We start from the raw sequence: 20,067 nt of genomic DNA on the forward strand, positions 1-20,067 counted from the left end.
TTTCTCGACCTACTCTGACCAGCCAGTCAAAAAGCCCAACGCACCTAGAGGAAAAGCTGAAGCTGAATAAGGAAGGAAGGGAGATGAAAAGGCCTGAAGGCGCTAATCCTGCCAGATTATGGTCTCTGTTTCAAGCATTTGCACTCTATTGTGTGAACGATGTAATTGAATATTTTTCTGATCCGTTGTACTTTCCCCCCCCTTTTTTTTTTATTAAAGACCCTTAATGACACATCATTAACCGCGTAGAGCAGTTATAAAGAGACACAGCCCGGATTGCTTTACGTCATCTGGCGCTCCTCTGGCCGGGTTGTGTTACTGCGGGGCTGCAGATCTTCTGGTACTCTCCCTGTTCATGGACCGTATTATCTTCTGTTGTTCATCAGTCTCAGAGAAAGCTTTATTGTTTATTTTACTGTGCTGTGTGAGGCGAGCTTTGAGTTTATCATGAAAAGTCATCGTGTTCCTTCCCTGTTTCCACAGTACTCTCTGTCGGAGGCCAAACTCTGAGGTGGAGGAGGCTCTAAAGAGGCCCTGAAGGAGGAGGCCTCCCACCTCCCACCTCCCTACCTGACCCGCTTGGACGCATTGATACAGCATGGCTCCTCGGAAACGTGTCGGCAGTGACCGCGGCGGCCTGTCGTTCATCTTCTGCTGTTTTAACAGCAGCGATCACCCAGAGATCACTTACAGGCTGCGGGAGGACTTTGCCCTGCAGGCCATGGAGCCCTCGCTACCGATGCCAGGATACGACGAGCTGGATGACATGTTTTCTGAGCTGGTGGTAAGACTTTTATCCTGCTTTTTTCTTGTTGAGGAGATAAGGTATAGACTCATTCTATAGTTTTCTTACTGTCAGCAGATGAACAGACCAAAACCAAGAGTTATTTTTGTTGTTTGAACTTGATATAACTAATTAATCTGCACGTCAGACGTCCATTCCTGTAACTACAGTGTTGTGAATGCATGAACGAGTCACGCTGTTGCGCCAAGTGACTTTTATTTTGTATGGACAAGTTATTTATTTTGAAATAAGCCCACATATGACATCCTGCTGGTCTGCAGTGATTATACTTTATACCCACTGGAGCACCAAATGTGTGTTCATCTGCTGCTGAAACAAATGCTCCGTTTCTTCCTTGTTGTTCACCATGTTTGCCAAAATCTACAGAGTCCAGATGTTGAAGGATGTTTTCCCTTTAAGGAAAAAAAAAAAGAATTGTCATCCATTTTTAAAGCTGTAGATTTTGGGGTTTATATGTCATTGAAAATACAGATTTCTAATTTGTTTTGTGCAACAACCCAATTGAAGGAATTTTAAATGTTTCTTTCAATTGAAGTTCAAATTGAGCAGAAGACAAACGTCAACACGACAGCCCTGGGCTTCGAATGCAAAACCATTCGCATTATCACAGTCATTTCTAACTGTGTAAAACCTTTGAGAATTTTTCTTCCCTTTAAAATCTTAAGATTATCCACTCTAAAAAAAAAAAAGAGACTTAATTCTAATATTTAATTAGTTATTGGAAGTTATAGCTTTCCCAGATTTACTTTGCTTTATTTACATGTCCAGACATCCACTTAGAAGCTTTCTCTTGCAGCGAGGCCGGGCTGCTTTTCTTTGTCTCGTTGTCGCTTCTAATTTGTAGCGCTGGCCTTTCTTCCCCCCCCCCCCCCTTCACCAACACGGTTGCCACAGCAATCTAAGGATGACATTTCTGCACATCAATAGACCTCATTCAGGAGCTCTCGGTGTCCAAGCTGCCTCCGTCTGCTAATTGCTTGTTTTCGCCTTCTACCCTTTGTGAAGGCATAATTGAGTCGAGTGTGTCGACGAGGAGGCTTCCAGTCGCTTTGTTGACAAAAACAAAACGACCACGTGCTTTTCCATTTGCCCAGCGTGAGCCGCCGATGTGCGTGTGTCGAATGGGAACGCCTCCCTGGGAAAATGTGGAACCAGTTTGCCCATCTGCTTTGTTACGACCACTTAAAGCCAACCTTTGAACTTGAGATTAATTTGCAGAGTTTTCCGAAAACCTGTAAGTCATGGTAAAGCGCCCCCCTCCTCCAGCATCCAGAAAGATGGAGCAGCTCTCACTTAGTCAGATCATTAGCAGCTGTTCTTAATGATCTAAAGAATCCATAAAGTAAGGCACTGAATTGTTGAGTGTAATCTCATTAAGCGCTTGCTATTAAATACGTGGATCCTAATTCATGACCTCGCTGAGCTGGACCATTTGAGGACATTTGATCGTCCATTCACAGGGTTTTATGGTTACAGCAAAGGAAGTCCCTGAAGGCAATTCAAATGATCAGTATAACTGGTTTAAATAAATAAAAAAAATCACATTAGCGTAATTTAATTACCCCCCCTTTAAATAACAACTATGAAATAATAAGCCTTTGTTTGTGTCTAACGGGTGCACAACGTCCTGGAACTGAAGAACTTAAAAGCCTTTTCATGACTGTCATCAGCCAGAAACATAATCGTCGAAGGACTGTTGAACACAAATCTGCTCATTGTGTGCATTTAGAATTTACTTTCACAGAAAGCGTTCTGGTTTTTAGTCAAACACTTTCCAGCAGCACCCCGTTCCTCTGTGAAACATCGTCTCTGTGAGGCATGGTATCTCCAGGTGTTTGTTGAGCATGACAGACCACGCCCCCCCCCCCTACCCCGTTACTCACCTGTACAAAGCATGGAAGACGTCCGATTCGATTCACAACATAAGTCTACTGGGATGTGCCAAGACCTTTGGCTCAAATATCCAGATGTGAAACTCCTGAAATGTTCTGGTGAATAAAAGAACCCCCAGGTCTGTCTCTATGGACGTATATCGCTGCTCGTCTGTGTGATATTGATCAATTTGGAATGACTGAATGTTGCTTTCTGCTTTGATTTGCAGGATGAGCTCGACCTCACGGAGAAACACAGGGAAGCCATGTTTGCTCTGCCCGCAGAGAAGAAATGGCAGATCTACTGCAGCAAAAAGAAGGTAAAAGAACGTCACAAAATATCACCAGTCAAATCCAGCAGGCTCCACAGTACCTTTGCTGCTGCATAAACATCCTGATTGGTTATCATTCATCATTTCATGTCACTCCAGTCCAGTAACTTAATTTGCCATCGCTCGATAATAAGCCTGATCATGCTCCACCATGGATCCACCACTCTCTTAAGTGGATATCACTTTTGTTGGATCTAAAAATAGGGATGAGTAAAAGGAATAAAATGTTAATTTCAGTCTGTTCCATCAGGTTAGGGATTATAAAGTGCAATAAATCTGCAGAATTCAAAGGAGCCATCTTGTTTCTTGCGACTTCAAAGATGTTGAGGTTCTCGTTTCATTGTGTGATTGTCCTCCTGCACACTTCCCTAAAAGGAGGATTTTTGAATAATGCCTTTTTCTCTTTTTAGATACCCCCCCCCCCCCGCCCCATCAAAGCATTGCTGTAGCCATAACAATACTATGCCTCTCTGTGATCGTTCGTTAGGTCTCGTCTTCGCGATGAAAGGACTGTCAGCTGTTCCTCCTCTCTCCCTAAATGAATCCCTCCTCTGCATGCAGGAAATCTCAGATGTCTGGCCTAGTTTAGATCGACAGGAGTTGAGCAATGCAGCTATAGCAAGAATGTGCCCCCACATTTTTACTGCGGTGCTTCTCAAGGCCGCGCGTATGAGAATGGAGGCTATATCCTGTTCAGGCTGACACGCAGCACATACACATTTGATCTTTTCCTACGTCTGGATACAAAGTGGAGGTGAGGAGTGTTGGGATTGGATGTTCCTGTTTCAGATTTGCCTTTTTAAGATATCGATGCCCTTATTGACTCTGCGTCCATTAGCCTGCAGAAACCAGGCAACTGGGGAAGTCAGTGGAAATGGAATCAGCACAGCCCGTATCTGCTGCCCCAATTAGTAGCCTCATTAGGAATACCGTCAGGACCCAGATGTTACTCCTCCTGAGTTCAGCTTTTACAAAGATTACACAGGGCTTCAGGTGTTGGTGTGAACGTGGAGGAGGACGCAATGGAACCCGGTCTTCATGTGCAGCAGCCTCCGGCCCAGATCCAGACAGTTCCAAAACTCATAGAGCTCACAGAGAGAAAGTGTGTATGCATGCACAGAGAAGGGAGCTCGAGGAAGTCACACAGGAAGGTTTCACTTCCACAGGTGCAGATTCTGTGAGGCAGGAGGAAGGTGGGGGGTCATCATCGGGATGCTCTTCGCCCACCAGCGTTGAGGGCGTGAGGATTGCAGGTTTTTTTTTTTTTTTTTGCCAGCTGTTGGTTGGCTTCAGAAGCCCAAAGGAGATAAGACTGCTAAAGCAGCGAAGCCAGAGCTGTTTGGTTTGGCCCGGCACCTGAGCCGATGAAATCATGCTTGCAGAGAATCAATCTTCCTCCTTTCAGTCAGCGCTCCTCCGCGGCGCATCATCTGCCAAGAAGCAGATTTTCTGATGTGGTTGTTAGCACAGAGTTTACAGTTTGGTTTCAGATTTCATTGCAGGGGGGGGGAGGAAAAACAAAAGAACCCTTTGAGGGGACAGCGCTGCACCTTCTTATCCGAGCCCCTTGTCCATTGTCTCCTGAGACTTTCTTTGATCATTCTCAAATGTGGAAAAGTGAACTCCCAGAACCTCTTTCACAATAACCCTAAGTAAACGGAAGGTCTCAGAGTGCTGATCTGGCGTTCAAAGCCATCTCCTTAAGATGCACTGGGAAGTGCTCCCGTCTCTTTTCCTGCTCCACCAGTGGACTGAACCTTTCCCAGGAGCCACACGGCCAAGCTGGCTCCGGTCCCGAGTGGAACAGCAGGATAAGCTCCTCCCACCGCTGCTTGATCCCGTCAGATCAACCAATGCCCTCCATTTTCTGCCTGCGCAGCCAAGTCTCTGCTGGCTGAATTATTGACTAATGCCCAATTTGTTTCTGATGGTCACAGCTCACTTGTGCTTAATGGGGCGAGGACTAAAATAAAAACCTGGGGGGGGGGGGGGGGGGGGCTTTTCATGTAGCAGCCAAGTTCATGGTCAAGTCATTTTCGCCTCACTATTTTCCTAAACTTAAATCAGATAAGAAATGACTTGCATGTTTTTTTCTGGTAACACACACACACACACACACACACGCACACACATAGCCATTAGGAGATAATCCCAGCAGAAAACAGGCCACATCCTTAATCCAAAATGTAACATTCATTTGCTAATCCCAGGATTTCTCAAGCAGCTTTGCTCTCTTTCCTGAACCTTCTCACAGTGAAGCTCGGTGATAAAATGGGCTCCGTATCTGTGTCGCCCTACTTTAAGTTCCTGCTCCGTTTCTGACACATGCCTTTATTTTTACACCAGACCTCCTTTTTGACCGCGTGTCTGTTGCCGTTTGCACGTTTCATGTCTTTCGATGCCAGCTGATGAAGTTCTACTCCGGTTTAATGCATTGAAACACGCAGCCTGAACCAAATAGCCCCTTGTCCTTGTGTGGTACTCAGAAATATTTCCTCTTTATCTTATTTGCATTCTGACTACTTCCAGTTAATTTTCACAAGCCCTATTTATCTAGCTTGTAACCTTTTTAAAGAGATTCCACTCGGCTCGGAGCTTGGAATGCTTCATTCTTTTGTTCTTTCTTTTTCAGGAACAAGAGGAAAACAAAAGCGCGACTAGTTGGCCAGAATACTACATTGATCAGCTCAATTCAATGGCAGCTGTAAGTAATAAACACACTTTATTTAGGCTTTTCTTGTCCCGGATGAAAGAGTCTTCCTCGCTTGCTTTTCCTGTGGGTTTTTTTATTTTCCTTTTTTAAGAGCCTTAATTCCTGAAGCTCTCTGAAACGAATCTCTGCTTCAGAACTAGATAAATAAAGCTCGACAACTTCAAACTGGATGAAACTAGTGTTGCGCTAACTACTCGTGTTGTATTTATTAATGTGTTGATAATACTACTACTTTCACCTGTCCCCTTATGTCTTCAGTTTAACCCATAATCTTTATGTTTTGGTAGCTAAACCAAGAAGGAGCTTTTTGTAAATGGGGGGGGGGGGGGGGGGGAATAATGACTTTGTGTTGAATTGCAATTGGATTCAAATCTTAAAGATGTTTAATCTTTTGCCGAGCAGAGAAAAACGCTCCTCGCTCTGGAGAAAGAAGACGAGGAAGAGCGAAACAAAACCATAGAGAGCTTGAAGACTGCTCTGAGGACACAACCCATGAGGTGACCTTTATCACTTCATTATACCTCCTCTGTCTTCCATCATGTGTTAGAAGACATATGTCCTGGGGCGCTTTACTCCAGGACATATTTACCCGTATTTCATAGTTTCCCGTTTGTTTTTTTGTCACTGAACCTCTGATATCTGGTTTCCTGCACTCCTCTCAGGTTTGTGACTCGTTTCATTGACCTGGATGGCCTGACATGCATCCTGAACTTCCTGAAGAGCATGGACTACGAGACCACGGAATCCCAGATCCACACGTCTCTAATAGGCTGCATCAAGGCCTTGATGAACAACTCGCAGGGCCGCGCCCATGTCCTGTCCCACTCCGAGAGCATCAACATCATCGCGCAGAGCCTGGCCACCGAGAACATCAAGACCAAGGTTGCTGTGCTGGAGATCATGGGCGCCGTGTGCCTGGTTCCAGGTGGGCACAAGAAGATTCTGGAGGCCATGCTGCATTACCAACGCTTCGCCTGCGAGAGGACCAGATTCCAGGTGGGCGCCGCTTGTTCCGTGCGATGGTTTAAAATCGTTCGAAAGCGACTTTGCCTGAAGATGTCTCACGCCGGTAACGACATGTCACCCCACAGACACTGATAAACGACCTGGACCGGAGTACGGGCCGGTACAGAGATGAGGTCAACTTGAAAACTGCCATCATGTCCTTTATCAATGCAGTGCTGAGTCAAGGTGCTGGAGAGGTAAGCCATGGATGTCAAAGTGCTCTTATTCTTCCCTTCACCACCAGAAGGTCATTATGTCCCCGAGCTGCTCTTTCACGAGCCTCTTTAAAATGTTCTGCATCTCATTTCGCGCACTAATTAATTCAATTTTCCGATTTATAGACGAGCTTGGAATTCCGTATCCACCTACGATATGAGTTCTTGATGCTGGGGATCCAACCTGTGATTGATAAGCTCCGTTCTCATGAAAACTCCACGTTAGACCGGTAAGTAGCAGAAAACGGCGATGTCGGAATCTCCAACTTCTCAGATCTTTGAAAGAAAAATCGGCTGCTTTGTTGATCAGAAGTTGACAAAGTCAAGATTCATTTGTTTATAGAGCAGATCTTGTGTCTGACTTTCCAGAAAGACCCTTCTGGATATCAGAAATGAAAAAAAGAGCATTTCCTCTCTTCTCAAGTCTTTTCCTGTCCACACTCTCTCAGGCATTTAGACTACTTTGAGATGCTCCGGAACGACGACGAGTTGGCTTTGTCGAAGCGTTTCGAGTCGGTAAGGGTAAACATTTTCATATTCTTTCAGCTGTAAAATATTTGGCTGCGGATATTGACCGGGCCTTTTGTTCCACTTCTTCCCCTCCAGGCGCACATAGACACCAAAAGTGCCACGCAGGTTTTTGACCTCATCCGAAAGAAGATGAACCACACTGATGCACACCCGCACTTTATGTCCGTCCTGCATCACTGCCTCCTCATGCCACGTGTGTTTTCTTACTCCAATTATACGCCAATAAGTCGCCGTCAGATACAGTTTGACTTTTGATGAATTCAAGATGTCATGGAATACAATGAAGCCCAAACAAGGGGAGCAAGTATCGCTAACACAGGACACACAATGCAGCTGTGCCTTCTGGTTTCTGTCCAAAAAAGATAGAGACGTCGACTTTGTCCACATTAGTCGGACAAGAAATCCGATAAGAACGTTCCCGGCCAAGCTCAATATTCAATGCTCGTGTTGTTTGGCTCCTGTTTATTTTTGTAGTGAATGAATTCAAGCCAGTTTTTCCCACGTCATTTAAACACTTGAGCTGCACATTAAGAGTTGTGGTTGCACTCAAGAATACCTAAAGTGCATGTTTGTGATAGTACGTGGACTAAATGTGAGATTGCTGGACATGATTTAAAATGTTAGACTTTGTTGCTAAACCTCTTCTGTGTTCTTTTTTTTTGACATCTTTAATCAGCACTTTTGAGAGTTCGGTAGAGATATGACTTACAATCACTGAAGTCAATAATTAAAACTCAACGCTGGAAACCTTCTCTCCTCAGATAAGAGGAGCGGGAACACGGTGCAGTATTGGCTGCTGCTGGATCGAATCATCCAGCAGATGGTCTTGCAGAATGACAAAGGTCACGACCCAGATGTCACGCCACTGGAGAATTTTAATGTGAAGAACGTTGTACGGATGTGAGTCCTCCGGATTCTCTTGATTTTTATATAATAAAGAACAAATAACATCTATTTGCTCATCCTCCCATTGAAGCTCTGGTAAACAGTGACTGGAGACGTTCGTCTAGAGACGCTGAAGCTAATTGTGTCTGCTGTCCTTTCTGCAGGCTGGTCAATGAAAATGAAGTCAAGCAGTGGAAAGAACAGGCGGAGAAAATGAGAAAAGGTCTGAGACTATTGATTAAGTGAAATCAAAGGAGCTTTTTAGTCGAACGTCTGACTGTGATTTCCTGCAACAGAACATCAGGACCTGCAGCAGAAGTTTGAGAAAAAGGAGCGCGAATGCGACGCAAAGACTCAGGAGAAAGAGGACATGATGCAGACGCTCAACAAGATGAAGGAGAAGCTGGAGAAGGAGAGCTCCGAGCATAAGAACGTCAAACAACAAGCGGCCGAACTCGCAGCCAGACTGCATGAACTCAGCACCGTACGATGTCCCTTTATATTCACGTCATAGCAACAAGTCCAAGCTGGACAAATGTAGTGTTGGACTCAAACAGTTGGAGGTGGTGGAGTTCACATAATAGGTAAAAAAAATAATGCAGTAGTATCTGGAGTAACTTTTCAGATCTGAAGATGCCCTCAAACTGGAAAACAAGAATAGAGGCAATTTAATATCTCTGCATATCACTATTTTATTTTGTTGTTGCTTTTCCCCAAAAGTAAAACCATCACAGTTGCAACTAAATGTTTCCAGAGAAGGCCGTTGTGCAATGATGTTTCAGGACGTGTGCTGTCGTTAATTTAACAAATATATATTCAAAATTTTACAATTTAATGTAATATTTAACAAAAATAATCAACTAAATTGACAAAAATGAAAAGATAATGTAAAAAAACCCCACATCTTTCAATATTCTACTCCCTTCTGGAGTTCCAATCCTTTGAAATAACAGCGCTTCCCGGGCTGTGAACGTTCTGCTGCAGGAAACGTATGCAGTGTTTTCATAAGAATGAAAGCTTCTATATCGCTTCAAGCATCATGGGACCCTTCTGGTTGATGAAGCTGAGAATAGTGAATTATTTTAAAGGTAAAGAGTAAAGCTGGTGCTCCATTATATTCTCATCAGATCCCAGTGAAAGGTCCAGTATCTCCTGTAACAGCAGAAACTCGTGTTCTCATTGTAGAGACAGGCGGCTGTTGTTCCCGGAGGCCCTCCCCTTCCTCCTGGTCCCCCCGGGGGTCCGCTGCTTCCTCCACCCGTGCCAGCTTTTGGAGGCATGTTCCCTGCTCCCCCACCACCGCCTCTTCCTGGTGGCATGATGCCTCCTCCGCCTCCCCCACCCCCTCCGCCGGGTGGACCGCCACCTCCTCCGGGGCGCCTACCCATAGGAGGTATCCCGCCCCCACCAGGGGCACCGCTAGGACCATCCCTGAAGAGGAAGGACATTCCCCAGCCAGCCAATGCGCTTAAATCTTTCAACTGGTCCAAGTTGGCCGAGGTGAGAACAGTCTCGGGAGACGTGGGCATTTCATCGGTTATGAAATAAACGCTGGAACGTCTTCTCTTTGACCCAGAATAAACTGGAGGGCACCGTGTGGATGGACGTGGACGATGCCAAGGTCTTCAGGATCTTGGATTTGGATGACGTTGAAAAGACGTTCTCAGCTTATCAGAGGCAGCAGGTAGTATGGAGGGTGGGATGGGTGAGGGGTGAGGGGCTGGGTGGGATGGGTGAGGTTCTGATAGGCCTTGCAGTTTCTGAATTTTAGGATTTCTCAAGTACAGTTCAAAAAGAGATAATAAAAAAACAAAACAATAAGCCCTAAATTGAGTGCAGGGATTGCCAGAGAAAATCAGTCGTCTTCTGTTTGCAACCAGTTTACTAGAGAATCAGAGTCTTGGTTGTATCAACAGGAAGTAGCATGCCCTTCAGAGTGATGTGAAAATGCACCTTCGTTTAGTGAACGATTAGCACGTATTGATCAGCTGAACAGCTTTACGTCTCGCTGCCGCTCACTTGGCTACTGATGGATTGTCGTTGTTGAGTGCTGACTGAGCTGTGAACCTCATCTCGCTGTTTGTTTTTACGGGCTGCAGTCACATTAACGGCTTTACTTATTCTAACGAGAGCTCCAATCTTCCCTGCTTCTTGCTTGCATTTTAGGACTTCTTTATGATCAATCACAGCAAACAGGTGAGTGCGCTCGTATTACCGCAGCTACAGTCTGGAGTTCAGTTGTTCTTTCATTGTTTTAATGCACCCAACCAAACATTCTAATGGTCAGAGACAGCCGCCTTTATTTGTTTGCTGTGTTTTGCATGTCTTCTTTAATGGGTGGCTGATTTCAGGGATATAGAGGTGTGAGTTATTGTCGTCACCCGGTAACTAAAGCTTTTTTTCCATCACTTTGCTCACAGAAAGAGGCGGAGGACGACACGCTGAGCTCCAGAAAAGTCAAGGAGCTGTCGGTCATCGACGGACGGCGAGCTCAAAACTGCAACATTCTCCTCTCTCGGCAGGTTTTATTCCATCATCCTCCAAACGTGAGTGGCGCGTCACAGAAACGCTTTTAACAGGCTCCTCTGTTGCGACCTGCAGGCTGAAGCTTTCTAACGACGAGATAAAGAGAGCCATCCTGACGATGGATGAGCAGGAGGACCTTCCCAAAGACATGCTGGAGCAGGTACATCATCAAGCTTCCAGCATGCAGCCACAGACCTCATGCAGTGTGTCCAAACGAGGAATAGGAATGCTCACTGTCACTGGGGGGGGCAGAGAAACCCGATTCCTAGCTACGTTTTCACCGGGGATTCTTGGCCTTGAATAATTGCATATCTTTATACCCACAGTCAAAAATAAATCCGCTGTTACTGCTGAATATTTGAGTTATTGGATGATGTAGAAACCTTTTGGGGCATCACTGCACAATCTGTCATCCGATACCCACAAAGCAACACCACAAGTAAATTAGCAAGCAGTGCATCACAGCAAGGTGCAGGGTCGAGGATGTGAGGAAGTAAATCTGGTTTCATTCAGCGGCTGGAGCGTTTCTATTCTCTGTGGAGTGAAGTCACGCCGGCGCTGCGAGCTTCAGCTTTTTAATATGTTTTGGGACTCTAGTTGGTTTCCAGATGACATTCATCCTGATTTACAAGTGGAAGCTGCGTAACTGTGTTTGTCGCTGTGCGCTTTAGAAGCAGGTGATTCAAATGCTTTTCAAATATGAACGTGTTTTTAGTTTTACGTGTTTCTCTGCCCCATCAGCTGCTGAAGTTTGTCCCCGAAAAGAGCGACGTGGATCTCCTGGAGGAGCACAAACACGAGCTCGACCGAATGGCTAAGCCCGACCGCTTCCTCTACGAGATGAGCAGGTGCTTCAGCGTTTTCCTTCTCGCGTGTAGGGCTTTAAACCGGCGGCGACCGCTGACCCGACAGGCCGGAGCGCTGCACTCAAACCTGCCGAGGAACGACAGCCGCCGTTCCCTCTTTGACAATAGCCGCCTGTTGAGTTTTCAAAGCAAACCGGTTTTTCGTTGTTCCTTTTTGTTTTGTGTGCAATGATTGTCTTAGTTTGGCAGTTTATTCATTTGAGTGTATTCAAATCGAGGATGGGATGCAGAGCAGATGTCACTGGGGCGTTCTTTAGCTGCAGAGTCAGTCGTTGGTTAGCTGAAACCACAAATGCTGCCAAATGTAAGCATCATTTCCACAACTTTATATGTGACTTTATTAAAACCACTCTGGCAACTCGCCTCGTTTCTGCATGGGCTTAATGATCCGTCTTTGTGGCTTCTTTCTGAATGCGTGGATTTTATTCCTTGTTTATTTCCGTCCTTGTGTGACGCGCGTTTTGAGTATTGAGTTTTCCATCCTCTGTCCAGAATAAACCACTACCAGCAGAGGCTGCAGTCTCTGTACTTCAAAAAGAAGTTTGCAGAGCGGATAGCTGAGATAAAACCCAAAGTAGAAGGTAGGCAAACTCTGCGTTTCACACAGAAGTGATATTTACCTTTTGTTATTTATTTTAAATTAAATAGGAAATATTTTCTTTTGATTCCAAATTTTTTTTGTAGGTTTTTTTTTGCCTTTGTATATTTGCCAGGTCAAGCTGCTAAAGTCCAACCTGCCGACGTTTTGCTGACATTTTGTTTTTTTTGTTAATGCGCTTCAGCTCTGGGCAAGGCCTCGAAAGAAATCCTCCACAGCAGAAACCTGAAGCAGCTGCTCGAGGTGGTGCTGGCGTTTGGAAACTTCATGAACAAGGGGCAGAGGGGCAATGCTTACGGATTTAAGGTGTCTTCGCTCAACAAGATCGCCGATACCAAATCCAGTATTGACAAGTATGAACATTTTTTCAGCTGTAACACCAAAATGGTAGCAGAAAGAGCAGCATGAGCTCTAAAAAAAGAAAAAAGAAAAAAAAAAAGCCACATCTGGAACAGGGAACCCGATAATAGCAATATATTTCACATCTGACGTGTGCACTCAGTCATTCTGTCTCTGTGGTTGTAGAAACATCACTCTGCTGCACTACCTGATCACCGTCCTAGAGAAGAAATACCCGAAGGTCCTCAAGTTCCAGGAGGACCTGCAGAGTATCCCAAAGGCCGCCAAAGTCAAGTAGGCGGAGTCCTGCTGGCCCGACGCTGCACTGCTCTTACTTTGTTGCTTTCAATCATCACTTCTCAATATTTTTTTGCAGCATGACCGAGCTGGAGAAAGATATTTGCAACCTGCGCAGTGGCTTGAAGAGCGTGGAGAGCGTGAGTCACGGAGACGTACGAGCTCTTTACCCAGTGTAGAGTCTCCCTCTCCCGCATCACACACACACTCGTTTCTCCACTAGGAGCTCGAGTTCCAGAGGAAGCGGCAGCAGGAGCTGGGCGACAAGTTTGTGTCGGTGGTGAGTCAGTTCATCACCGTCGCCAGCTTCGGCTTCTCTGACGTGGAGGACTCGCTCTCCGAGGCCAAAGAGCTGGTGAGTTTGAGTGGCGTCGCTGTCACCGCTGCAGACGCGCTGAAAGCCTGCATCCCATTTCCTCTCTGCGCAGCTGTTTCTACATGCTCTAACGACCTCATCAGTCACCTCCGTAGGAAAGCTAGCGGCAGGAGGGAAGCGTTTCAGCTTCCTGCCGGCGCCCCGCTCGGCGCTTTATGGGCCGGCCGGCTCCCCCGTGCAGCTCAGGAGACGAACCAGGATAGTATTTTACACCAGTCAGTCCAGCATACTGGCAACCCATCATTATTTAAAGAATGCTCTTTTAATGTAAATCACTGTTCTATTTAAATGTGGGTGGCGCGTTTGAATGAAGAAGCTAAGGCTGAATAATTAGCACATCTGGGTTTTTAAGGGGAATGAGCGTTTTACAGCTGGAGACCCGAGAACACGCAACTTTCTCAGAAGTTAATGTGCATGTCTGTCGTGTGCGCTAAGTTGACCCAAGCGCCGTCTTTCCCGTAAATCATTTCCGGCGCCTCATCGTTAAATATAATCCGTGTCTGCAGAGGTGCTCTGTTCTCATGAGTGGGGAACGGGGGAACAGGTTGACCCTTCAAGCAACCTGCAGCTGCTGCTGCTAACATGCACGTCCTCGGCGTGCTCTCTCATCTGGAGGCGCTCGATTTTAACTTACTGTGGAAAATACTCAATAAACGCACGGCCCTAATTTGGGCTCTGGCTCCAATCTGGATTTGGCTGTAATCGGCAGCCACTCGGATCAGCCTTCGATGTCTCACAGCTGGTTCCCTGCTCTCCTTTCAAAGCGCTGAGATCTAATGAGTCTCCTGTAAAACGGTCAGAGGCTCAGTAAAACGTGCTTCTACTGCGTCCTGCTGTAAATCTAATTCCATGCCCCCCCCCGCTTGCCCCTTCTCTTTGGTCCCACAGTTCCTGAGGGCGGTGAAGCACTTCGGTGAGGATCCCGGTAAGATGCAGCCGGATGAGTTCTTCGGCGTCTTCGACCAGTTCCTGCAGTCGTTCTCTGAGGCTCAGCAGGAGAACGAGAACGCGCGCAAACGCAAAGAGGAGGAGGAGCGCAGGGCCAAAATGGAAGCTCAGGTACGACAGCCGTCAGAATGCACCGATACTTTAAGATCGTGGAGTATAATCTGACTTTTCCTTTTAGATTCATCCATTGAGAACTGAATGCAGAGTTAAAGCAACATTTTATTTTTAAACATGACTTTAATCTTTCAAGTGAAAAGTTTAGCTAGTAAATTGAACTGGTCTCTTTTACTTAGAATGTTCTTTAATACTATGAATATTTTTGATAAGCATATCCGTTTCTTTCTGGCAGATTATCAGAATTACAGATTGATACCGCTCTCGTGTATTATTTCAACATCAAATCCGTCAGTCTGGAGATGTGAGTGCAGCCAAGAAGCAGCTCTTCAGATTTTGTTACCTTCGGCCAGCGCTAAAGGCTATTTCCTATTTTTATGCTAATCTAAAATAAACAGCTGCTGGTGGTCGCCTCCGACACGATTGAAACAATTTTATTCTGTCTCCCCCAGCTGAAGGAGCAAAGGGAGAAGGAGCGCAAGGCCCGGAAGGCGAAGGCCAACGGGGAGGACGACGGCGGTGAATTTGACGACTTGGTGTCGGCGCTGCGGTCGGGGGAGGTCTTCGACAAGGACTTATCCAAGATGAAACGCAACCGAAAGCGTATCAACAACCAGACTACAGATGCTAGAGAGCGACCCGTCACAAAACTCAACATCTAAAGGGGTTGGGGGTCATCATCACCGCCTCCCCCCCCACCACCACCACCACCACCACCAGTTGGGTCGAACTGACAAGCACACTCTTCTTCTCCATCCCCACCCAGCTCGGCTTCATCGCTGCCACACAAAAAGCTCAACATGTTTTTGGACCCTTCGTCCTCCAGGATTTGATGACGAACAGAGCTTAAGCCAAAAGTTGTTACAGACCAAATCAGATTATTCCCCTCTGGGGGGGGGTTGTTGTTCGGGGGGCAGAAGTTTCCTCCCAGGTAAGAGACGTTCGTGTTCGTTTGGTAGGAGCCGTTCTGAGCACAGAGAGAAATGCAGACTCCTCCAGGGCTTCACGCTCGATCCATCCCAGATGAGGAATCCACCGATCTCAAGGGGCCATGTGGTACAGACTGTCACGGTTCGGGGGGGGGGGGGGGGCTGCTTTTGCACACCTGGATTGTCCGAGGCGTAACATTTGGAGGAAGACTGAATCCGAACTTCTTTACACTGTTGTCCTCCATAGTCCGAGACGGGGCTGAGACAGACGAGGGACGTTTTCTACTCGTCTTTATCGACAACGCAGGATTTATAGATCTGATCAGTGTACGTTTGTCTGAGAGCTGGCCTTAACGCTATTGATGGTTATTTGTCGAGTTGGTTAATCTCTCAGGCCTGCTCCTAATCTGCACATTTCTCAACAAGTCATGTAATAGATTTACATATAATCTATATATAAGGTTGCGTGCTGGTTGTGTCACACGTGCACATACATACACATTCAGACATACTATTCTAAATGCCATTAAAACCCCACCAATAGATGCAACGCACTTGTTCCCCTGAAGGCCGTGCCCTCTTCTAACGTTTATGTTGTGACATGTTTTCTGAGCGCTGGATGGGTTTACACTGCAAAAAATAAGAAAAAGAGAAAAGCTGTGAAAACACCTTGAGTTTGTCCAACTTGATTTAGGTTTGCTCCATGAGCAGTGTGGATCCATCCAGCGTCAACCTCCGTTATTGGACTTTATATAATTTAAATATTGCCTTCCATTATACTGAACTGTTAATAATAAAGAGTAAGAACAGTGATGCGGCTTCCTGTGTCGTTTGCAACATCTTGCACTTTGGATTCTATTCTTTTATAGTATTTTTTTTTATGTTCTCCCATTTGAACGGAAGAGGGTTGGGGGTACACCCCGGACAAGGCGCCAGCTCATCGGAGCCACACGAAAGAAACGACACACTCACACACCTGCAGAGAGTTTGGTGCGACCAGTTCACCCAAGTTGCATGTTGTTGGAGGAATCCAGAGAGCCCCCCCCAAACAAAGCCAGCACCTTCTTGCTGTGAGTAGGGTGTAGCTCCATCTAGTGGTCGGTCAATGCAATTGATATGATTGATTTGATGGGTTTATATTTATTGGAAAGGATTTATTTCATTTAGATTATCTACACAGGGATTATCAGGTGTTTCGGTGCCCCCCTTAGATTAGGATGAGGTGGAAGTTGTTTAATTGCCTGTGACTCAATTACCAAGAAATTCAATACACTAGAGCTTTTAATTCAAAATAAAAAATATTATCTTGAAAAACAAAACAACCAAAGTCAATGGAATATTTGAACACTGTATTTTCCTTACACAATTATGGATCCACACCCCTTGTTGGAGCGCTCGTGTGCAAACACAACGTGCAATGCAGGTTTAGTTGAGCAGAAAGCCGTGTTTCAGCTCGTCATCCGTCTCCTGGACGAAGCGTGAAGCTCCGGTATAAAAGGCTCTGCCAGCAACTTCCACCACGACGGCCTTGTAGTCGCCACACGTAGTCTCCTGAACAGAAACGAAGGCGTCAACCAAGCAGGCGGTTCTTTGTTGCAACAGCCATCGACATCATAAAGGTATTTAGAGGGCATCCAGTCATTAATGTCATTCTGAACCGGTTCCACCTGAGCAGGCAAACTGAGGGATTCATTATCAAAGAGATGTTCATACTTCATGCTGGTCAGAAGGGAAACGTTTAGTGTTCAAGATGCATTTCCTACATCAATAAAAACAGACATTTTCTGTGATGGCTTGAGTTGTACACGCCTGGGTATTTTTACCGTATTAATGATATATTGGGCAAAAAGTCAGATAAAAAAAAACAAAGTGATCTTGACTGAGCATCAGAATCCAGATGTGCCTCAAACTTTAATCCATTCTGGGCGATCACATAACCGGCTCCAACGCTGGTACCTTGACGGCTCGCCCTGTGAACCGGGATCCAGTGGTTCCACTCTGAAAGGTCCTGGCCTGGTTCAGCTGGATGAGCCCTTTGTGATACTGGAGAGCCACTCGCGCCGTCACACCAGAACCAGTCGGGCTCCGGTCCACCTGCGACCAGGTTTGTATCGGTTTAAAACCTCTTGATATTGAATCGCTCCGTGTGTGTCCGGTATGAGGCGGCCTCCCCACCCGAGGTACCTGAGCGTCTGCAAACACGCAGACATTGGCGGTGGCATCGGAGGAGAAATCATCTTTGCCATCGGTGAGGATGGTCCCATAACAGAAGGCCAGATCCTCACTGGTGGGGTGGCGGAACTTCACCTGGAGGTCAAACGGGTCTTAGAGAGACGGAATGTAAGATCAACCCGTTTCTCGTACGCATTTGTTTTTCTCTCAATATATTGTGAAAGAAGCGGCTTCACGAGGAGCAGAAATGTTCCTCTTTGGGCTCTCCCACTCGCTCTGAATCATGGGTACTGTAGTCTATTGCTCCACCTGAGACTTGACGGCGTCGGTCACGGCCGTGGCCGCGTCCACCAGATCTCGCGTCCTGGACTTGGACACGTCGAGGCCGAACCTCTGGGCACTGACGAAGGCGTAGAAGGCTCCTCCGTAGCTGATGTCCACCGTCACGTCGCCGAATCCCTCCACTGCCACCGTCACATCTAGAAGGACAGGTCCCTTCATGAGTCCCGCAGGACACGTGGACCCCTCTTCGGATCATTTTCACGCATCTTACCTGTAGCGAAGACGAAGGCTGGCACGCTGTGAAACCTCACCGCCCCCGTTTTACCGTCAGAGTACTCGACAAACGCTTTCACCAGCCCGCAGGGGCAGTGGATGTTCACTTGGGTCTCTGGAGACCGGGGCCGCTCCACCAGTCCGTAGTCCACGGCAAAGCGTCCCAGGGCGATGATGGCGTGTCCACACATGGTGCTGTAGCCCTCGTTGTGCATGAACAGCACCCCCATGTCGGCCTCGGGCAGCTCGCTCTTCACCGGCAGGGCCCCGTACATGTCGTAGTGTCCCCGGGGCTCGAACAGCAGCGTCTTCCTGAGGTGGTCCAGGTGGTCCCGGGCGTAACGCCGTTTGGACAGCACGCCGTCCCCCTCGACTGCCGGGTAGCCACTGAGGACTATCCGTAAAGGGTGTCCTCCTGTGTGCATGTCCACCACTGAGAACTCGTCTCCTTCGTGAGGTGGAAGCTGCAAGTCCATCTCCGCACTAATTTTAGAAAAATTAAAAATAATAATTTTTAAACCAATGCTTTAGGACAACATTTATGAACACGGTTTTACATTTTTAAAAACATAGCTAAACTCATTTTATGAAATGAAATTATTGAGTGTGTTTGTCTTTTTGGGTGATTGATATTTTCTTAAAGTTATACGAGGAAGGGCATGAAATCCCTCGTAGAGGCCAAAACACAAAAAGGGAAACGCTAATAATCCGATAATAGCACGTTGTGTTTGTCTTTATTATAATTATTGAACCCTTTCATGTCTTTGTTACGTCACATTTCCTCCATGAACTTCTTTCTGAGGACTATTCCAAAGTGACGGTTAAAGTTCTTTTGCAACTTTTCGACACATCTCGGGATTGACAATCATTGTTGATCACATGAATTAGAAATCAGAAAATTAACTCTTCCAGCTGTAATTCTTTTTACCTGGTGGGTAACGAGTCTTCGGACTTCGGACTGAAACAGCTGGACGCACTTTGTTATTGTCAATGAATAAACGTTACGTCACGTCATTTAAATGAGACATTAGCGCCGCCTGGTGTTCCGGAGGACGGACTGCATGCGCGACATTAACACCTGTATGGCATTTCTTGCCATTCGGTGGAGCCAGAGATTAAAGTTTGATCAGCGACGGGAGGAATGGAATTAAGGATGTTAAAGATTTTGTTTTACTGTTAATAATAATTAGAGTCCAACGTTTCTGTTGCAGTGCCAACTAGATTACTTTTTCCTGGGGGCTTTGGATTTTCAGAATTATTTTCCAAAACACGCATCAGACGACATTCAAACACACCCCATGCATTGGATGTTTCCGAATCAGTCTTTTATATAAGTCCAAAATAAGTATTGAACATGTGATAGAGAACAAATCTCGTCACCTTTTTTGTCAGGAAATCTATTTCTCAACGGGCTAATGACATGACATTTTCACCAGATTTTGATATTTTTACGTGTTTAAAAAATATTAAATGACAAGGGAAAAAGTATTAAACACAAAGAAATGGAGGCACAACAACAACAGCCAGGTAAGCCGAGGACACCAGCCGAAATCTATCAGTAATTAGAAAGCAATCCTGCCGCTTGTCAGTGCAAATTAATCTCAGCTGGTTCAGTGGCGGCTGCTGGCCTATAAAAACGTGTCACACTGCCGTGCGGCAGCACACGGGAGACAGGGCATGTTGGGCAAAAAGCAAAAAGCAAAAAGCAAAAAGCAAAAAGCAAAAAGCAGAGAGCAAAAAGTGCTCTCAAGACCTTATTGTTGCAAAGTAAGGAAAGATGAATGCCTTATCTTAATGTGCAGCGGCAACGCGGGTTAAAAACCTTCCACAGAACATTTTTAAATGCAGTTTTCAGTAGAACAATGACCCAGAGCGAACAGCCAAGCTATCGGTTGAATGAGTTCAGGGCAAGTCTGTAAAGGTCCTTGAGCGGCCCAGACTTGAATCTGATTAAGCGTTTCTGAAGACATCTGAAAATGGCTGTGCGTTG

At 46.1% G+C, this 20,067-nt stretch overlaps 2 protein-coding genes across 3 annotated transcripts; one reads left to right on the forward strand and one right to left on the reverse strand.

The window, feature by feature from the left end:
• Positions 1-598: 598 nt before the first annotated feature.
• LOC137909077 (disheveled-associated activator of morphogenesis 1-like) lies at positions 599-16,157 on the forward strand. Its single transcript, XM_068753489.1, has 25 exons — positions 599-784; positions 2,907-2,996; positions 5,641-5,712; positions 6,124-6,218; positions 6,384-6,717; positions 6,813-6,923; positions 7,068-7,171; positions 7,391-7,457; positions 7,548-7,665; positions 8,234-8,372; positions 8,522-8,580; positions 8,654-8,841; positions 9,543-9,857; positions 9,934-10,041; positions 10,524-10,553; positions 10,778-10,875; positions 10,959-11,043; positions 11,625-11,731; positions 12,242-12,330; positions 12,532-12,700; positions 12,873-12,980; positions 13,063-13,123; positions 13,207-13,338; positions 14,248-14,418; positions 14,874-16,157. The coding sequence occupies exons 1-25, from the start codon at positions 599-601 to the stop codon at positions 15,081-15,083; spliced, it is 3,246 nt and encodes a 1,081-aa protein (XP_068609590.1). The 3' UTR covers positions 15,084-16,157.
• Positions 16,158-16,659: 502 nt separating this feature from the next.
• Positions 16,660-19,087, reverse strand: LOC137909499 (trans-L-3-hydroxyproline dehydratase-like). Of its 2 annotated transcripts, XM_068753960.1 has the most exons (6): positions 19,006-19,087; positions 18,076-18,560; positions 17,832-18,001; positions 17,535-17,657; positions 17,307-17,444; positions 16,660-16,901 (listed from the first exon to the last, which is right to left on the reverse strand). In XM_068753960.1, the coding sequence occupies exons 2-6, from the start codon at positions 18,551-18,553 to the stop codon at positions 16,776-16,778; spliced, it is 1,035 nt and encodes a 344-aa protein (XP_068610061.1). In that variant the 5' UTR covers positions 18,554-18,560; positions 19,006-19,087; the 3' UTR covers positions 16,660-16,775. The 2 variants fall into 2 exon arrangements, with proteins under 2 accessions (XP_068610061.1, XP_068610062.1); XM_068753961.1 differs by lacking the exon at positions 19,006-19,087 and having other exon boundaries at positions 18,076-18,577.
• Between the last annotated feature and the right edge of the window lie 980 nt (positions 19,088-20,067).

This window comes from Brachionichthys hirsutus, chromosome 20 (genome assembly GCF_040956055.1).
Source record: "Brachionichthys hirsutus isolate HB-005 chromosome 20, CSIRO-AGI_Bhir_v1, whole genome shotgun sequence".
NCBI lineage: Eukaryota > Metazoa > Chordata > Actinopteri > Lophiiformes > Brachionichthyidae > Brachionichthys > Brachionichthys hirsutus.